Source organism: Berghia stephanieae, chromosome 3, assembly GCF_034508935.2.
Source record: "Berghia stephanieae isolate SIO BIC M18660-M18661 chromosome 3, UCSD_Bste_1.3, whole genome shotgun sequence".
Taxonomy (NCBI): Eukaryota; Metazoa; Mollusca; class Gastropoda; order Nudibranchia; family Aeolidiidae; genus Berghia; species Berghia stephanieae.
Window position 1 is genome coordinate 36,852,144 of NC_088362.1, and position 20,431 is coordinate 36,872,574.

The 20,431-nt window shown below is 36.6% G+C and overlaps 1 protein-coding gene across 1 annotated transcript in view; it reads left to right on the forward strand.

The window, feature by feature from the left end:
- LOC144967656 (uncharacterized) overlaps positions 1–20,431 on the forward strand; it is a 48,587-nt gene that overhangs the window by 18,229 nt on the left and 9,927 nt on the right. The window contains exons 3-20 of the mRNA XM_078905177.1: positions 4,305–4,345; positions 4,648–4,776; positions 6,492–6,579; positions 7,087–7,209; positions 7,509–7,632; positions 8,273–8,465; positions 9,652–9,784; positions 10,150–10,226; positions 11,275–11,359; positions 11,933–12,078; positions 13,183–13,246; positions 14,990–15,053; positions 16,188–16,558; positions 17,040–17,161; positions 17,634–17,888; positions 18,719–18,846; positions 19,204–19,404; positions 20,249–20,351. Of these exons, the coding sequence (XP_078761303.1) occupies positions 4,305–4,345; positions 4,648–4,776; positions 6,492–6,579; positions 7,087–7,209; positions 7,509–7,632; positions 8,273–8,465; positions 9,652–9,784; positions 10,150–10,226; positions 11,275–11,359; positions 11,933–12,078; positions 13,183–13,246; positions 14,990–15,053; positions 16,188–16,558; positions 17,040–17,161; positions 17,634–17,888; positions 18,719–18,846; positions 19,204–19,404; positions 20,249–20,351 (2,447 nt within the window). The remainder of the gene's footprint in view (positions 1–4,304; positions 4,346–4,647; positions 4,777–6,491; positions 6,580–7,086; positions 7,210–7,508; positions 7,633–8,272; positions 8,466–9,651; positions 9,785–10,149; positions 10,227–11,274; positions 11,360–11,932; positions 12,079–13,182; positions 13,247–14,989; positions 15,054–16,187; positions 16,559–17,039; positions 17,162–17,633; positions 17,889–18,718; positions 18,847–19,203; positions 19,405–20,248; positions 20,352–20,431) is intronic.

Below are 20,431 nucleotides of genomic sequence, written 5' to 3' on the forward strand. Positions count from 1 at the left end.
AAAAACTCTTCTCCTTTATATACTTTCATTTATTTTGATTCTTTTTACACATTTGTAACATATCACTTTTGAATGTGTTGTTTCTAAGTCTTTTCCAATATCAATATCAAATAACAAAAGTATTTCACATTTGAAATCATTACACAGTAATCTTTAGCAGTTACGTTTTTTTTCTTTTTGAGTGAGTGCTGTATAGCCACATACACTACAAAGTTCATTTAAAGATTTCATGTGGGTCTCTAAAGTGTGATCCGTTTTCCTGTATGTGCATTGCAAGAAAAAAAATATTATAAAAGATTAAAAGACAAGTCCATTAAACGGTTTTAATCATTAAAAAGCCCAGAGAATGTTAGATGCGCCGATACAACTTTTTAAAAAATTGGTTGTGTCAAAAGTTTTATATTAATTTAAAAAAAAAATAAATAGCTCCTGTAATTGATTTTATTCATTGAGTTTTTCAGATGTAAATAACTAAAGAACTAATCACAGCAGAATAATGAAACCCAGACACAAATATCAAACAAGAAAAATGCAGTTATATCCAAGCTTTGAAAAATATGTTGTGAATTTAAAAGAGGAGTAGCAGTAGACTGAAAACAGGAAATGCCGTTACTCAATTTATATGTTTTTGGAACGTAATGCATTGTATAATTTTGACCAGCAGTTAAGCTTAATAGCCAATATTCTCAACACAAACATATAACATAGAAACGATTGAGACATTGAGTATGCTCCGGTGTATGGGGTGAATTTTTTAATTCAGAAAAGTGAGTGGAGCAGGCACTTATGTTGGTAACAATAAGATATGAAGTGAATAGAAAAGTGCAGAAGACAATAGAGAATAAAAAATTTTTTTCGCGGCGGTGGTGGGGTTTGAACCTGCGACCTTATTGGTACGACAACTCCGCCTGGCAGGTGAGAGCGTGGCTCTACCGTGTGAGCTATCCACGAACACAAAATATTCGTTTCAAACTCAAAGTCATTACTAGATCCTCTCTCACCCACTTCTTGAGACCGCCGATTCGTTCGTACACCACCTTCGCGAATAATTTTGACCAGCAGTTAAGCTTAATAGCCAATATTCTCAACACAAACATATAACATAGAAACGATTGAGACATTGAGTATGCTCCGGTGTATGGGGTGAATTTTTTAATTCAGAAAAGTGAGTGGAGCAGGCACTTATGTTGGTAACAACAAGATATGAAGTGAATAGAAAAGTGCCAGAAGACAATAGAGAATAAAAAAATTTTTTTCGCGGCGGTGGTGGGGTTTGAACCTGCGACCTTATTGGTACGACAACTCCGCCTGGCAGGTGAGAGCGTGGCTCTACCGTGTGAGCTATCCACGAACACAAAAATATTCGTTTCAAACTCAAAGTCATTACTAGATCCCTCTCTCACCACTTCTTGAGACCGCCGATTCGTTCGTACACCACCTTCGCGAATAATTTTGACAGCAGTTAAGCTTAATAGCCAATATTCTCAACACAAACATATAACATAGAAACGATTGAGACATTGAGTATGCTCCGGTGTATGGGGTGAATTTTTTAATTCAGAAAAGTGAGTGGAGCAGGCACTTATGTTGGTAACAACAAGATATGAAGTGAATAGAAAAGTGCCAGAAGACAATAGAGAATAAAAAATTTTTTTTATTCTCTATTGTCTTCTGGCACTTTTCTATTCACTTCATATCTTGTTGTTACCAACATAAGTGCCTGCTCCACTCACTTTTCTGAATTAAAAAATTCACCCATACACCGGAGCATACTCAATGTCTCAATCGTTTCTATGTTATATGTTTGTGTTGAGAATATTGGCTATTAAGCTTAACTGCTGGTCAAAATTATTCGCGAAGGTGGTGTACGAACGAATCGGCGGTCTCAAGAAGTGGGTGAGAGAGGGATCTAGTAATGACTTTGAGTTTGAAACGAATATTTTTGTGTTCGTGGATAGCTCACACGGTAGAGCCACGCTCTCACCTGCCAGGCGGAGTTGTCGTACCAATAAGGTCGCAGGTTCAAACCCACCACCGCCGCGAAAAAAATTTTTTTATTCTCTATTGTCTTCTGGCACTTTTCTATTCACTTCATATCTTGTTGTTACCAACATAAGTGCCTGCTCCACTCACTTTTCTGAATTAAAAAATTCACCCCATACACCGGAGCATACTCAATGTCTCAATCGTTTCTATGTTATATGTTTGTGTTGAGAATATTGGCTATTAAGCTTAACTGCTGGTCAAAATTATTCGCGAAGGTGGTGTACGAACGAATCGGCGGTCTCAAGAAGTGGGTGAGAGAGGGATCTAGTAATGACTTTGAGTTTGAAACGAATATTTTTGTGTTCGTGGATAGCTCACACGGTAGAGCCACGCTCTCACCTGCCAGGCGGAGTTGTCGTACCAATAAGGTCGCAGGTTCAAACCCCACCACCGCCGCGAAAAAAAAAAAAAAAATTTTTTTATTCTCTATTGTCTTCTGGCACTTTTCTATTCACTTCATATCTTAATGCATTGTATGCAGCTTTACCTGCAGGATTGACCGCTTGACCCTGAGGTCAACCTGACCTAAACCGTGAGTAAAGGCTCGCTCAGGCACGTAATTCGTGGGTGTGTATACTACTACTACAACCACCACCACCACATGATTACCACTACTAATACAAAAAACCACCACTACCAGTTCATCATCACTACCATTTGTACTACAACCATCATCACCACCACATCATCATCACTACCACCACCACTACTACAACCACCACCACATCATCATCACTAACATTTGTACTACAACCATCATCACCACGTCATCATCACTACCACCACTACTACAACCACCACCACATCATTATCACTACCACTACTACTGCAAGCACCACCACCACCTCATCTTCATCACTACCACCACTGCTACTACTACAACTACCACCACCACCACCACCACATCGTCATCACTACCACTACTACTACTCCTACCACTACAACATCATCATCATCATCATCACTACCACTACTACTACAACCACCAGCAGCACATCATCATCACGACCACTACTACTACAACCACCACCACCACATCATCATCACTACCACTAATACTACAACCACCACTACCACATTATCATCACTACCATTTGTACTATAACCACCATCACCACCACATCAACATCACTACCACCACTATTACAACCACCACCACATCATTATCATCACGACCACAACTACTACAACCACTATACCACCACCACATCATCATCACTACAACTACTACTACAACAACAACCACTATCACATCTTCATCATTACTACCACTACTACAATAACCACCAACAGTCTGCAGTGAATGAGACAAATCATCGAAAGTGTCTGGAGTTGTACAATCCAACTGTGCCTCCAGTTACTTTCAATAATTTGGCAATACCAAACACTACCACCAGTACTACAATCTCTACCATAAAGTTTTGGCGCTTTACTTCATTTGAAATAAGGAAACTTTGGGATTGTATTTGGCAATGTGTTTATGTATCATAATATAATTCTAATCTGTTATCTATTTAGAACTATACAATATTTAAACACAATGCCAAATACCATTCCAATTCCTTTTTCTTGTGTGCGGAAATTCCTCTTTCGGCATTGAAATTCCTACGAGTGGTGTCTGAAACTCCTGTGAGCCAAATTTAAAGTTGGCGTCTCTGTCTCTCAGGATTGGTGGGGGGAGTGGGGTGTAAAAATTACGTATAATATACAAAATGGAATAATGATATAAATATTATCACCTCAATTCCTCTACAGATGAGAATTAATGTAATAAAAATTGGGGTTATGGGCATTCGTTAAATTTTTTCATAACTTTTTCACTTTTTGTCACCAGTGCAATGGGTGAAGGTCTGACAAAATGTACCACATGATGAAAAGTTTGAATCCCTTAAGTTATTACACATATAGAGAGTACCATTTTCTGTGTAAAATGCATTTAAATCTTTCAAAAACTCGTAATTACTTGTGTTTTAAAACAGTGAAGCTGAAGAGAAAGAGAAACTGTTTTTAAACTCTGACACATTTTATCACATCTTTTCAAAGTTAACCCAAATAGGTAGGAATTCTAGAGAGAAACAAAGCCAAAGGTGAGTGACAAATCGTTGCAGTATCGATGCTGCTTTCAATATTGCAGTTCTCTGTTTAAATCTTGTCTCATAAATTGAGCAAGAAGATGACTCTGGATTTGTCATGTGTACACTTATGCAAAGGGAATTATTTGTAACCCATTGTTATTATTCTTTTCTTCATTCTTTCAGAGATGGTTGACAGAGCAACGGTCCCAGTGCCCTCATTGCAGGTAGGTGCTGGTGGTGATGGTGGTGGTGGTGGAAGTCTTGTTCTGCATGTTGCGTGGTGCTATTGGTCAGGGACACCTTGTAAAACACTTTGAGCACTTTAAGTGGATATTTTACTATTTAAATGCTCACTTTTTTTTTTTTGAAGCAAGTGCTGTGCCAACTGAGCTATTGTGACCCCCCCTCCCCGTCAGACATAAAGGCCTGTGTTTTTTGTTTTCACAGCCACCCTCTATTTCTTCAAGTTCATTGAAGACCAATTTACTCCATAAATTTACTGGGTTTTTTTATCCATAATTCCCAGGGCCCCTCTTCACATGCACGAACTCGTCAACTGTCGGTGGGCAGAAGAAGTAACTCAACAGCTAGACAGTCTCCAGCAGTCGGCGCCCATAGCCAGGGCTGAAAATAGTGCCAGTAACAGTAAAGAAATGTAAGATTTTTATCTTGAAGAAAAACTTTTTTAACAATGGACTTGTTATAAAATTGCTAACCTTATTTGGTGACACTTTTCATTCATTGTTTTAGTCTTCTGTAAAACTTATTTCAGTTAAATATGTTATTTAATTTTTTAATCTCTTCATATCTCAACTCATTGAAATTTGATGTTACGAACCAAGTTATCTGAGCTTGTACAGAAATGTATTCCTTTTTTGATAATAATAATAATAATAATAATAATAATAATAATAATAATAATAATAGATCTTTATTGTCCATAAATATGGCAATTTGTCATTTAGTTACACTTTTTATAACGTTAAATGATAACTATAACATTGAACAGATATTAGATATTTCACTCTTACTTATTCTCTCTCTCTCTCTCTCTCTCTCTCTCTCTCTCTCTCTCTCTCTCTCTCTCTCTCTCTCTCTCTCTCTCTCTCTCTCTCTCTCTCTCCCTCTCTCTCGCTCTCTCTCTCTCTCTCTCTTTTTTTTTTTCTTTCTTTCTTTCTTTCTTTCTTTTTTTCTTTATTTATTTATTTATTTCACATGTTCGATATACACAACATAAACATATTCATTTCGTTTTCAATTTGTTACAACTGTGGCAATTCGACACCAAAAATTATCATCATTATCAATTGGTCAGTTTATCTAACATTAAATAAATTAATCAGTTTTTATTTTTTACACCAAACACCTGTTCTTTCATTTTTTCAACATTTAATTCAAGCTGATTTTGTTTACACCAATCGGTGAATATATTTATTTGTTTGAAAAAATTCTTTTCGGTAACTTTATCTTTTAATAAGCCAAGAATAGCAGTACCATCTGCATATTTCACTATAAAACAATTTTCAAAGGATGGTCTGCAGTCGTTGGTGTATAAGATGTACAGGATTGGGGAACTCACGCAGCCTTGGAGACATCCGTTCGACAATGTTCTTTTGTTGGAGATATGTTCACCCAATTTTACACATTGCGGTCTATGGGTCAGAAACTCTTTATACCATTTAATAAGGTAGCTTGGAATATCCATATTGCACAACTTTAAAAAATTATAGGATGTTTGTTTTTAAACGAAATTGGATTCGGTAGAAACACAAATGAAACTGTGTTTTGGGAGGGTTTTTTCATTGCATCTGTTTCCAAGTTGTAATAGTAATACAGTGCAACCCACTTATGAGATGGCCAAGACCGTTGATAGAATGTCACATAAACAAAAGTCTTTGTTGCGATCAATTCATAGAATATGAGTAAAATACCAGGACTTGAAATAACCAAGTCTGGCCAACTCAGGAAGTTTTTTTGACACAGAAATTTCATGTCATCAAATCCGTTATTTATTTAGTGGTGATGTTGAAGGGAGGGGAAACAATATGGATTTTGTTGTGCCATCATTATGTATGAAATGTTGTATCTGATGTTGTTTTAGGTGTTTTGCATTGTATTGATTTTTGTAAAAGAAGGTTGGACCATCTGTCTTGAGTAATACACACAGGTCTGCTTTTGACATTCTGATCTTCTTCTTTGGCGTGTTGAATAGATAGGTCATGTTTGTTGCTGTCAAAGAAGTGTTGTCCTATTTGATTTTGAACGCAGGTCCAAAGTGTTGCTTTTAAAAAATATATTTGTCTCTTCCTTTCATCTGTCTTCCCCCCCCCCCCTTTTTTTTTCCCCATCTCACGTCCATTTACATTCCAGTTGTTCTGAACACCAGGAGAAGTTGAGTGTGTATTGTTGGAAATGTCACCAAAGTATTTGTCACCAGTGTGCTCTCTGGGGTGGGACGGTGAGTCTTTTAACAAGTTTTGTTTTTTTTTATTTCTTCCATATAAATTTAATTGGTAAATACAATTTTTTTTGCAGGGACCAATTTTTTGGCAAATTTATATCTCTTTTTTTTTCTCCTGATTGTTAATGTAAATTATTTGACGAAATTCTAACTATTATATATTTAATCAGATCTGGACATGTTACCAAATATATAACCATTCCACATCAATTCTAGAAGATTTTAAAGAGATAGATCTCTCAAATAGTGGTGGATATTTTGTGTGTTCTGAATAGAATTTGTTGTTTTTGGATTTAAAAAAAAAAGAATTGTACAGAATTTGGATAGGTTTCCTACAACAGATTTGAACTCATTAACTCTCCTTCTCCAACTTCCTTGCAATCTTTCTCTTTCTTTTTTTAAATTTCCAGAGTTGCCCATCTCAAAACTGAGTGAGACAACCAGTGCTTAATCAGAGGTCAATGATAATGTTTGGTTTTTGTTTTGTTTTTTTTTCCTTCCCAGCATTCTGGCCACACGTTCCGACCACTTGATGGAATTTATGAGGAACACAAGGCCAAGATTTACACAGAGCTGAATCAGTTGAAGTCTCGACACATCGAACTCTTGTGCCTGGTCCAGGATGTGGTCAGTAGACTTTTCTTATTTAAAAAAATTTTTTTTTTTTTACTTTGTTAAGGGGATAGGTGGGGTGTGTAGTAGGAGCTTTTTTTAAATGATTTAAATAAAAATGAAAAATTATAGAGTGCGTTTAAAAGGATTCACTTTGTTTCACTCCTGTTTTGATCCATGCTGTTTACTATTTATTGCTTAATTAATTTTATGTATTGATGTTTCTTTTTGTACATATTTATTTGGGATTTATTTTTATATTGATTTTTTTTTTTGTAGCTCATTTATTTATTTACTTATATCCTTTTTACCAGGAGCGTAACATTGAGAGTGTAAAGAATGCCAAGGATGAACGGGTTCGTGAAATACGAAATGCTGTGGAATTGATGATTGCCAGATTGGAGGCACAATTGAAGAGTAAACTGTTGACACTAGTCTGTAAGTGATGACAACTTGTCTGGCTTTTATTTATTTATTTATCTCTCTCTCTCTCTCTCTCTCTCTCTCTCTCTCTCTCTCTCTCTCTCTCTATATATATTTATATAATATATATATATATATATTATATATATATATATATATATATATATATATTTAAATTCTTTTTATTTATTATTTTTTTTGCGCTTTAATGAAGGACCACTACCTTCATGTCTGTGTAAAAGTTGAATTTAGATTCTAAAATTGGAGAGTGAATGTTTTAAATGCTTTGCAGCCACTTCCCCTTTACCTTATTTTGTCATGGGTGCTTTAATCATAATAATTTTTTGACTATCCCATTTTCCTCCTTGTTACTGGCACTGATATGACCTAAATGTCACAAGCACCGTAAAACCCTTAAAAACAAACAAAACAAACATCCCTCTTCCTAACATAATAAAAACTTTTTGCTATTGTTCCAGATGTTCATTCTCGGAGTCAAAGGGCCTTTTTGTATCTCATGAATTCAGATTCAGATTCAGGCTAAATCAATGTGGACTGGAGAGGTCCAGCTTTATGTTGGTTTTATGTCTTATTTGATTTGTTTTTTTTATTTCATATTTTATTTCATTTTATATCATTTTATTCGCCTCTCCAGGTCAGAGGAATCGCCTGGCCCAGGAAGTGAGTCTGTGGGAGTCCATTATTGAGAAGGTGGAAACCAAACTAAGGGATTGTGGGAAGGCTGAACTGGTGGCACGGACCAAGGACCTCATGCTGCTCTTCAGGAATGTCCAGATGCAGGGGACTTTCTCATTCGTGTCCACGGCTGTTCCTGTTGACTTTACCAGGTAGGGAGGCTGTAGTAGATTCAGTAATAAATGATTCTCGATTAAATGTTTGCCTTTTGGTACGAATTGTTTTAGTTAAGTGATAAAAATATTTTTGGCATTCCCTATTGCATGTTGCTAGTTTCCATGGGCCAAATACTCCACCATAGTCTGTAATGTTGACAATCATGAAATAGGTTGTCTCCACAATTTAGATTACATGCCCCTATGAGTGGGGAATGTTAATCTTTATTGTTATTTGTTCCTTTAATTTTCTCGAGTTCATATGAATGGAAAATAGAACAAATTTATTCAATTTTCATACATGGTGAACTCAAGAGTTATAATGATAATAACAGCAGCAACATCAACACCAACTATGATGATGATAATAATAATAATAATGATAATAATAATAATGATAATGATAATGGATATTAGCAAATTATGCTTCTTTTAGATAACCGCAAAAGTGAACATTACTTGCTTAATTCTGTCTGAAATAACTACTATTCAACCAAAGCGAAACACTCGAAATACATGTTGGCTGCTGTCGTCATTTCTATTACTGGTGAGCTTTCATGGTGAGCAAAGTGATCCGGACGGTCTTGGGTTTCGAGCCCTGCTCCAGGCACTTTCATTTTTTTAATGATATAATAATAATGATAATGATAATGGATATTAGCAAATTATGCTTCTTTTAGATAACTGCAAAAGTGAACATTACTTGCTTAATTCTGTCTGAAATAACTACTATTCAACCAAAGCGAAACACTCGAAATACATGTTGGCTGCTGTCGTCATTTCTATTACTGGTGAGCTTTCATGGTGAGCAAAGTGATCCGGACGGTCTTGGGTTTCGAGCCCTGCTCCAGGCACTTTCATTTTTTTTCCTTAGGCAAGATTATTAACCCCCAATTTGCTCACTTGGACAACGCGGATGATTCCTGTTGACATCAGACATCCTGTTTGATGGATTATCTATATTTCTTCATGGAATGCCTAGGCGACGGGATCTTATGGTGCCGTTGCAAAAGGGCATAATTTTATTTTTTTTTTCATTCAAACACACATTGTCAATTTATATGGACTTATCTTCTACTTGTCAACCTCATACCAAGAACCCTGAAATATTGACTTTTATACACTGTGCATGTCTCTTTCATGTTTGCCTGTATGGACTGATGATGATGATCTGACCATCCAGTGAAATTGTCCCCCAGTACGACACGCTGACATTCATGATGAAAAACTTTTCTGTGCTACGTCAAAGGGCTGATCCCGTTTACAGTCAGCCATTGTTTGTCCATGGTCTGAGTTGGAGGCTGAAGGTTTATCCAGTAAGTTGTAGCGTCGTTGTCGTCAACACCATATCATGGTTGTCATCTTTGTCATAATCATTTATTTCATCATCATATTATTGTTATTATTTATCACCATCATATTCATCTTTGTCATTGTAATCATCATCGTATCAAGTCATTATTTTCTGATCATAATCATTGTCATCATCTTCATCATTATCCTTATTGTCCTCCTCCTCAACATCATCATCATCGTCATCATCATTATCATTATCACCATCATGGTCATCAGCATCACCACCATCACCACAATTAATATCCATCCATCATCATCATCACCATCATCATCAATAACTATAACACCGACACCACACCATTGTCTGTATACATGACATCAACAGGATGGGAATGGTGTTGTCAGAGGTAACTACCTGTCCGTCTTTCTGGAACTCTCACAAGGTTTGCCAGAAACGTCCAAGTAAGTTTCTCATCTTTTTCTCTGTTTTGATCATAATATTGTGGTGTAGACTTGGCATTTGACCACCTGTGCTGTGTGGGTCACCATTTAATTCCTGTATATCCAGCCGAGCCAACCAAGGCTCTCGTTTATGGCTTGTCTGCCTGGATGGTCTTGTGACCTGTAGATTTTTGTCCCTGCAATAAACGCTTATGCAACCCCACCACGACAAAGTGATCCACTAGGGGTGTCTGTTTTCTACCTGGATGGTCTTGTGACAGTTGACCTGTAGATTTTTGTCCCTGCAATAAACAGTTATGCAACCCCACCACGACAAAGTGATCCACTAGGGGTGTCTGTTTTCTACCTGGATGGTCTTGTGACAGTTGACCTGTAGATTTTTGTCTCTGCAATAAACACTTATGCAGCCCCACCACGACAAGTGGTGTCTGTTTTGATAAAAACCTTGTTTTGTGTAAGTAGTCCATTAGGCCCATGGAATTTATCCTGGTTTCTACAGCGTGGTATGGGCAATAGCAGTTGCTTGCTATCATTTGGGTAGAACTCTAGTCTTTCACAATTCTGCTGATCTGCTGTTGTCTTACCTAGATCTGTCTGGGTGAGGTTCTTGACCTACCTTACTGGGCAGGGAAGTTACTCACTGTGTCTTCTATACCCCCTATATCTGTTTTTCCAACTTGCTTTCTCTCTTTGTCTTGATGTGAGATTACTTGGTTTTGTCCTTTCCCTAGTCGGAGAAGGAAACAGTCAAATGTATAGTTTAAGTTTTGGAAGATGATATTTTTTTTCCTTGTAAATCATGTCTCTGTTATGTTTTGTTCTATGTGTTGTTTTGAATGTGTAATGTAAGCATTTGAGTGTGTTCCTCTTAGTGGGTGCTGATTGATTTTATGTTTCAACTTTATCATTATGCAAGAAATTGAACATCTGAATATTTTAAGTTTTTGTTTGTTTTTTTTAATTACTCTTCCAAAGAATTTGAATTTGATTTTTTTAAAAATGTTTTTATCTGTTTGACTGTGATAATGAAATGTTGTCATGTTGCCAGGTATGAATATCGAGTGGAAATGGTACATCAGGCATCACGAGATATGACCAAAAATATTGTACGGGAATTCGCTTCAGATTTTGAGGTAAAGTACTTTGGATATTATTGTCTCTATTTCAATGAATTGGAGAAGTGATACTAAACTGCTAGAAACCGTGGGCTGGAAAAAGTAATGAAAGTAATGCTAGAACAGCTTCAAAAAAAAGAACAAAATACCAAACATGGAATATTTCAGACTCAAAACCCTTCTTCAGCCAATAACAAAAACCAAAAAACAACTTTTGATACGTCACGTAAAATCCAGACAGACGACAGAGAAATATTTGGCACAGTTGTCGGCAATATCTGTGTCTGACCTAGCTACCCAGTCGCTGTCAGAACAGATATCAGATATCTCTGCTTTACTTTTGATCGATCTTGGTTCCTTTGTGAGTGCTCTACCCTCTGAGCAATCGGGACCCCTAATGTCTTATCATATCAATAAGCAATTTCGATACTTTTAATTCAAAATAACTTATTTTTAACCATCATAATGATTTTTTTAGATTTATTAAAAAAAGAAATAGGTTAAAAGGCTTGTATTTTTGATACACATTGAAATCAAAACACAAAACATGAAATGAGGTTAATCTTGATTCTATTGATATTTTTCCTCCAGGTGGGCGAGTGTTGGGGTTACAACCGATTTTTCCGTATTGACCTCCTGATGAATGAAGGCTACCTGACCCAGGAGGCTGACACGCTAGTGCTAAGGTTCCAGGTCAGACCTCCCACGTTCTACCAGAAATGCCGGGACCAACAGTGGTAAGGAGTAGCAATGTGTAATAGAATGAATAATGAGGAAAAGGATTTTTTAGAATTACTATTTTATTGAATGAAGCATGGTGGGAGCCCATAACTATCCTCAGGGGCTGGACAAGTCAACTTTATCCCCCTATCATCCTCCATTTTTTTGTATTTTTTACCATATTCTAAATAGATGTTTGACTTTGTCCTGGAATGAGACTACTTGGGTTTTTTCCCTGGCCTTGCTCCTGAATTGGCCACTATCTATCTATCTTATTTTCCTATTTCCAAAAAATTCAGTGAGTTCTAAGTGTTATAATAATAATAATAAAAGTAATACAAATTTATACATTGCTCATTCTCGTGTAAAACATAAGTGTTAAGTTGTCAATTATTTTTTAAATATATATTCAAAATAGGATTTTTTGAGAACAAATATGAGAAAATCAGCTTGAATTGTGGAGATAATGTGATCAATTTCTTTCCAATGGTTGAAGGGAGCAAGTTGAATATCTATTTGTCACTTTTTATGCTAATTTCTGTCAATTTATATCAGGACTGAAATCCCTTCTTCTTATTCAACGTCTTCATTGGTTTTCCTGGGTGGGGTCTTTTGACCTCCCATGGTGGGCAGGAGGTCACTTGCTGTTCTTCTATCCCCCTATATCTGATTTCTGAGTTGCTTTCAATCTTTGTCTTCAAATGAGATTACTCTGTTTTGGCCTGGCCTTTGCCAGAGTCCTTGACAGAGGGAAACAGTCAAGTGTATAGCGTTAATTTTGGGAGATGATATTTTTGTCCTTGTCAATCATCTCTTTTTTATGTAGGCAGTTTGATTTTTTGTTTTGAACATATCTTGTAAATATATTTTAGTGTCTTCCTTTTAGTGGGATCTTGTGCTGGTGTATGGGTGAGATTTTAGGTGGTCTCAAACTCTGTACAATTATGATGTGCTCTTGTTCCCTATTTGAACCAATTTCCCTTTGTCTTGCTTTTTCTTGAGTGCTTTAATTTTTGACGATCTCATTTTCTTCCCTTTTACTGGCGCTGATCTGACCTAAATGTGTTGCAAACACTGTAAAACTCTTATAAAAAAAAACAACCTTTCTTTATATCTGACAGGTACATCAGTCAGTTGGAGTCAGCCCAAGCACAGTATACACAACAGAACAACTCCTTGAAGAATGTAAGTCAATGTTGTCAACCTAACTTTTATAATAAATTGTGTGTTAAAATGTCTGCTCAAATTTATCTTTCTAGCATTTGTCTCTTGATCCTTTGATGGTTGTCTCTAGGTTTTATTAACGTTTAATTTATTAAAAAACAACAATAACCTTAAGCTTTTATATAGTGCAATATCCACTAAACGTGTTGAAAGCACTTTACAAAGGATCCCTAGCCAACAGCAACAGTTAACATGCAGGACGAGACATTTTTTTTCAAACAGATACAATACTGTAAACAGCCAGGTACTCATTTTACTCATGATTACGAGAGAATATGAGTAAAGAGCCTTTTCCAAGGACTCAACTGTGCACGGCTCAGAGCTGGGCTTGAACCCAGGACCTCTGATCCGAAGACGAATGTCATATCACTGGACCACATAGCCACACACACAGTTGATTATTATTTTTGATTTCAATCGGTTGTCCCTTTTTCTCAATTATGAGATGACTTGGCTTGTCCCAGGTCCACTTGTGAATTTTATTTTTTTTATAAGAGAGTCTGTCAGATGTGATGTTAGCATGTGTATTTTTATGTGACTGTCAGAGAAATGTGTTTGCATCTGTGTGAGTTTGGGTGTGTCTGTGTGTGTGTGTATCAGAAACCATCTGAGTGTCTCCCCTTTTGTGTGAATATTCGATAAGACCTCCAATGGGTGGCCTCAGGTTGGGACAGTGGTAGAATAAGAATTGTCCTCTTTTGTCTTACTTTTTTTTGTCTTGGATGCTTCTGACCCTAAAATGTTACAAGCATTGAACTCTAAATCTATTTAAATTGCCCTATGTGTTGTGTCCCCCGTGTGGGGACATGGAACGAGATTTTAAAAGTTAGCTCAAGAAAGAGAGGGATGGAAACTGTTTGTCTGTGGCCTATACCCTGACCCAGGCTGAAAATGCGATGATGATGATGATGTGTTGTGTACAAACTTCCTTTTTATTGGCACTAAAACTGCCAAAAAACTCCACAAGTGCCATTAAAATCCCAGCAAAAAAAAAAAAAAATATATAAAATGAAAAGGTTTAGATATGAAACAATGTTTATTTCATTGTGATGCCTCAGGCAACCTATAATTGTAAAATTGTTTTCTACTTCATCAATGTGACATCCAACATGTCATTCAATTAAAGCTTTTCAAAAGGAATTTAAAGGCAGATGTCATATCGTTGTTGATTTCACATCTTATCGTAAGTGATATGTTTCACATACTATTATTACTGTCTTTGTCTTGGAATGAGATTACTTGGTTTTGTCCTGGTCCTGGCCGGGTACCCTGGCTGAGAGGGAAACAGTCAAATGTATAGTTAGGTTTGGTAGATGATATTTTTTTCCTTGTAAATCATCTCTCTGTCATGTACTGTATAATGTTTTTTTACATATTATGTATAATTTGTAAACATTTGAGTGTATTCTTCTTAGTGGGGACCTGTGCTTGTGTCTGGATGAGACATGAAGGTGATCTCAAACTAAGTACTTTGATGGTGTGCTCTTGGAATCCACATCTGTTTCCTATTTGAACCAATTCCCTTGTCTTACCTTTTCTTGGATGCTTTAATTGTAATTCTGAAACTTTTTACTATCCCAATTTCTTCCTTTTTACTGGCACTGATATGACCTTAATGTGTTGCAAGCGCCATAAAACCTTTTAAAACAAAAACAAAACATGAAATCAATGGCAATAAGCTTTTTATTTTCCTGATTATTTCAGCGTCTCCTGCTTGAGTTATCCCGTAACAACACAAACTTTCCAGGGAAATCCAATGCCATACCAGGTATGTGTGGAAATATTGTCTTTTAATATGTCCCAGGCCCATCAAACCAGAATTAATCCATGTTTTTGTAGCATGATATGGATAGTAACAATTGATTCTTCTTCTTCGTCTTCTTCTTCTTCTTCTTCTTCTTCTTCTTCTTCTTCTTCTTCTTCTTCTTCTTCTTCTTCTTCTTCTTCTTCTTCTTCTTCTTCTTCTTCTTCTCTTCTTATTATTATTATTATTATTATTATTATTATTATTATTATATTATTCTCCTTCTTTGTCCTCTTCTCCTTCTTCTTCGTCTTCTTTCCCCATGATTGAAGGGGGGGGGGTGAGAGTTATGAATGTCGCTGCTGCTTTTGGGTTTGGCTGATTTTGTCTTTCGGCCAGCTTTTCTGTCAGGATGTGATACCACAGCCTTTATTCATCCAAGACTTGTCCACAAGGCAGTGGTTGTTTTGTCAGAGATTCCATCTCCTAGACAAGTTGCCAGCTAAGGCTGACGTTTCCTGTCCAATTGTGACATCGATTCACGTCCTTTGGTTAGAATGCTGGTTTGTTGGATGGTATTTTTCTTTCTTACGGACAGTCAGTTATCCAGTCACTGTGTGGTGGAGAGAGGATCTCGGATAGAGCTCTGACTTGTCCTTATTTTAGTCATCTTGTCATCCCAGCTATTTTATTTCCTTGTAGTTTTTAATCAAACAAAAGATGTTCATTTCTGTAAAAACAAATTGTTATGTAACTTGTAAGCTCAACGGTCAATTTTACAAATAATAGATGAAAGCTGAATACACATAAACAGACCAGTCGGTTACTAAGATTTATATGGACTTTAAGTCCTAAATTTTCTTGAATTTCTTTTTTTTTCTTTTTTTTTTCCTTTTTTCATTCAACCTATACCAACTTTTAGACCCAGATTTTAGATAGAAATTGGCGAATCTATTTGCAATTTACTTAAAATGGATATATTATATAATGAAATTTATTAACTTTTCATCCTTTCTAAAGCTGTGGAAACTGACATGAATAAAAGTGCAAGAATATTTTTGGAGGTTTGAAGCAGGTCTTTGCCTTTGAGATCAGACTTTAGGGTTATGATATGCATGTCTTCATTTTCATTGTTTGTTTGTTTGTTTTGGCCCTCAGGTCCTGAGGTGTCAGCCATGCCCTTGGATTCTACAAACCTCCACGACGTTGCCGAGGCAGCTGGAGGTGCTTCATCAAGCACTGCCCAACTTTTATCTCCAGTGCTGATAACGACAACTACATCATCTCTATCATCATCTACATCATCGTCATCCACCTCATCGTCTGGATCCTCTGTGTCCATAGTGCCAGCTGCCACCACTCCCACCCAGCCCTATGCCACAGGAGAGCACCACCCCGCCGCCACCCCCACATCCACTGCCGATGAAGAGGCTCCCAATATAGAGTACCTGATAGAGGAAGAGCTGATCAGTTGTTCATCAGGGGAAGATGCCGAAGGAGAAGGGGATGATGACAATTATGGTTATACGGTATGGGATTGAATTGTGTGTATGTGGGGCGTTTTGATGTATGTGTTTATATTTTAGATGGGTGTGTGTGTGTGAGGGTCAATGTGTAGTTATTTTGATTTACATCTGTTTTCATATTGGACCAAAAGTGTTGCAGGAAGAATGTTTAATAATACCTGTCTTATGATGTTGTTTTTTTGTTTACAAAGATGACCACCTCCCAACACAAGCACACACACACACACACTCACACACACACATACACACACACACACATATATATATATATATATATACATGGGGAGAGGAAGCAAGGGCAATTAGACAAGAGATGAGAGAGATTTCAATGAATATTTAAAGAAAGACAATTATTAGTCTTGAGAAAACATTTGAAAACTGTGGCTGTGTTTCTATTTATAAATTTATGGAAGGCAGGAATTTGCTACAGACCATCTGGAAGTTTTTAACCTGACTTTATTTTCCTTTTTTTTTTATTTATCAGGATATGAATGTAGAGGAACTTGAAGACCAACCCATCGACTCCCTGCTCTTGTCCATGGCTGCCAGTAGTGACCAGGGTACAGATGGACACACAGATGAAAACGACATAGATGAGGAAACCATGTATGTACTGTTGGAATGGGATCTTTTGGCCTCCCATGCTGAAAGGAAATAAGTCACTCTTGCTATGTCTTCTATCCTCATGTATCTGTGCTCCTTTGTCACTTTCCATTCTGCCTCTGTCTTGGAATAAGATTACACTGAGGAAAATGACATAGATGAGGAAGCCATGCATGTGCTGTTGGGATGGGGTCTCTTGGCCTCCTATGATGTCCCGAGGTCACGAGTCAATGCTCATCTCAACTTGATTTTTCCAAGCACCATCCGAATGTGGAATTCTCTGCATGAAAATATTTTTAAAATTAATGACCAAATTGAATTTGACAGAGAAATCAATAAAATCAAAGTAAAAGCTGAGGCACGTCCAATCAGATTGGAACCAGTTTTTTTACCTCACATTTTTGTTCCCTATTGTTTGTCCCAATAATATTAGTCTTTTCCACATGTTAAAATACTGGCTTGTTCAACACTACAGGTCCCAGGACAACGATGTGGACCACATGTTAGAGTGGTCTCACGGATCTGCCAGCTTGGCTGCCATTCCTTCCACTGCCAGTAGCCTGACCACTGCCTTATCGTCCCTGTCTCTAGACGCTGCCACCGCTGGTGGTAGTAACGGTGGTGGTAATGGTGATGGCCTCTCAATGGATCCAGTGGCCAGCAATAGACTAGGAAGTGCCACAAGTAGCAATAGCAGGGCCTCCAACAATCTATCGTGTCCCCCGTCAAGGTATGTTCTCTTCTTCAGAAGTAGACAAAGCAAACAACTGATTCAGTCAGACTGTCAATTTTGTATTTCCTAAAATAGAACTACAGGGTTGTTCAAAAAGACTCATCCAAAACTAAACTCAGCCACTTGGTATAAAGACATGAGTAATGTATCATCTCATAACTCATAGTAATAACAATAATTATGATGATAATGATAAGAGCAATAATCATAATAATTATAATAATAATGTTAATAATAACACTCGTTATAATAATAATAATAATAATAATAATAATAATGTTCGTAGTAATAATAATATTAATGATCATAATGATGATAATGATAATAATAATAATAATAATAATAATAATAATAATATAATAACACGATTGGGTTCATGTGAGAATTAAATATATGTGACCCAATGCATCAAAACGGTATTATGTCCGGATGGTTGAGATGTGGAAAATTGAATTTTTAGTTTTAAAATATCCGACTTGTGTTGAGTTTCCATGTTTTATTGTGAGAAACAAATATAGAATTTTTAGAATACTAGAAGCCATAGATATCATTGCTTTGGTCAGTTTTACTTAAATTTGTCTTACTAGCATCCGATTCATCCAAACTTAACATTTTGAGATGATGGGTCACATGATTTGAATGTTTAGATTTTGTTTTGAATTGAGTGAAGACGGGGGTTGGACACTAACTTTTCACCTTTGGAAAAAAATATTTATACAAAAGTTTTGGCAAAAGGAGCATTATGGAGTAAGGTGAAATAGTCAACCATGAGTATGAAAAATATTGGTGATAAATTATGATCCATTTTGTTGTTGTCACTCTAACAGTGTGAAGAAGGACAACGAAGCCTCTTTACTACACTTCCTAGAACAACACACGTCTTCGGACAATGGAGGTCTTTCATCCTGGTCCAACCAACTCAACGACGCCTTCAACCGACACCTCAATGCCACCGGTATGATACCCATCATTGACAAAGTCTTGTATTTCTTGAGTGCCGACCTGTAAGGGCAGATAAACTCATGGTATATGATTATTTTGCAGCTGTGCCATTATCTTCCTATTATTATTCCTTCATAAGGGTTTAAAAGGTCATAAGTACTTTAAGATTCCCAACAACAAATCTATTTTGTTTTCTCATGACTTTTTGCATAAATCATTTCTATTTCTTACAAGCCTGCCAGTAACAATTAACTGAAAAACATGGATGTCACCTTTCAAACAACCTATAGGGATTTGAAAAGGGTGTTATCATATTAAAGACTAGTACGTGATGAATTGTCAATGTGTGAATTTTTGTCTAAATCTCTAGACGGTAGCGGAGATGGAAGTCTGTTCTCTAACAATTGGTTGGACTTAAACCTGGATAAACCATTCAGCAACAGCGACAAGTCTTTCTATCGCCCTCCCCACCAAAATCAACAACAACAACAGTTGCATCATGGGAAGGATCACCGAGGGGCAGGGAAGGTGGACAGGATTGGTGAATCGTCCACCAGTGGAACTGGGGCTGGTGAGGAGAATTTGGTAGATAATGGTCATCATGACTTAAAGCAACACTAGCTTTAATATTTATGTATTTATTTATTTTATGTATTTAATTATTTATGAATTTTTATACACAATAATATATTTACTTTTTGGTTAATTGATAACTTATTTATTCATATTTATTTATTCATTTATTTGTTTTAAATCATCTCGATTTTTTTTTTCTCTGATTATTTATATTTGGTCATTATCCATTTGTATGTGTGTATGTGTAGTGTTCGTTTATGTGTAGTGTGTGTGTATGTAGTGTGTGTATGTATATATATAAGAAGAAGATGAAAGTAAACTGACAAAGTGATGGCAAAAGTTGAATATCTCTCATTCATGAGGTTTAAAAAACAATGGCCCTTATGCGTGTTTGTTTACATACAAAATGTATCTGTATAGAAATGGACCAGAACCATTTATGAGTGGCTATGTGTGCTTGTGCTATGACACTTGCCTTCTGACTGGAAAGTCCACCGTTTGAGTCCTGTTCAGAACAGTGCATAGTTGAGTCCTTGGAAAAGGCTCTTTACTCACATTCTCTCATCGTACTCAGGTGTAAAATTGTAATATCACCTAAAAGGTCCTACATGTTACGTGTTGCTGTTGCCTAGGGACCGTTAGTAAAGCCCTTTGAGCATGATTAGTGGATATTGCACTATATAAATGCTCAAGGTTTATGTTTTCTTTTCTTTTCAATTTGTATTTCTGATCACTTTCATTTTAAGTCATTTTTTGACACCTGGTACACCTTGACACAATACTGTTTTGTCAGGGTTTACATCCTTGTACTTATGTGTACTTTTGTACTTCTGTTTCAGTATCCCACCCAGATGAATCTGGTGTTGGATTGGATGTTTCAGACAAGGGACATGATGGATCTAGGAAATCGGCAGAAGATGTGCTGGAACATTTCCAACAAAGGTCAGGGTCCTAGGAATTTTCCTACCAATACCTTTGACAGTTTTTTCGTCTTTCTAGTTCTATGGTGTAACACTCGCTTT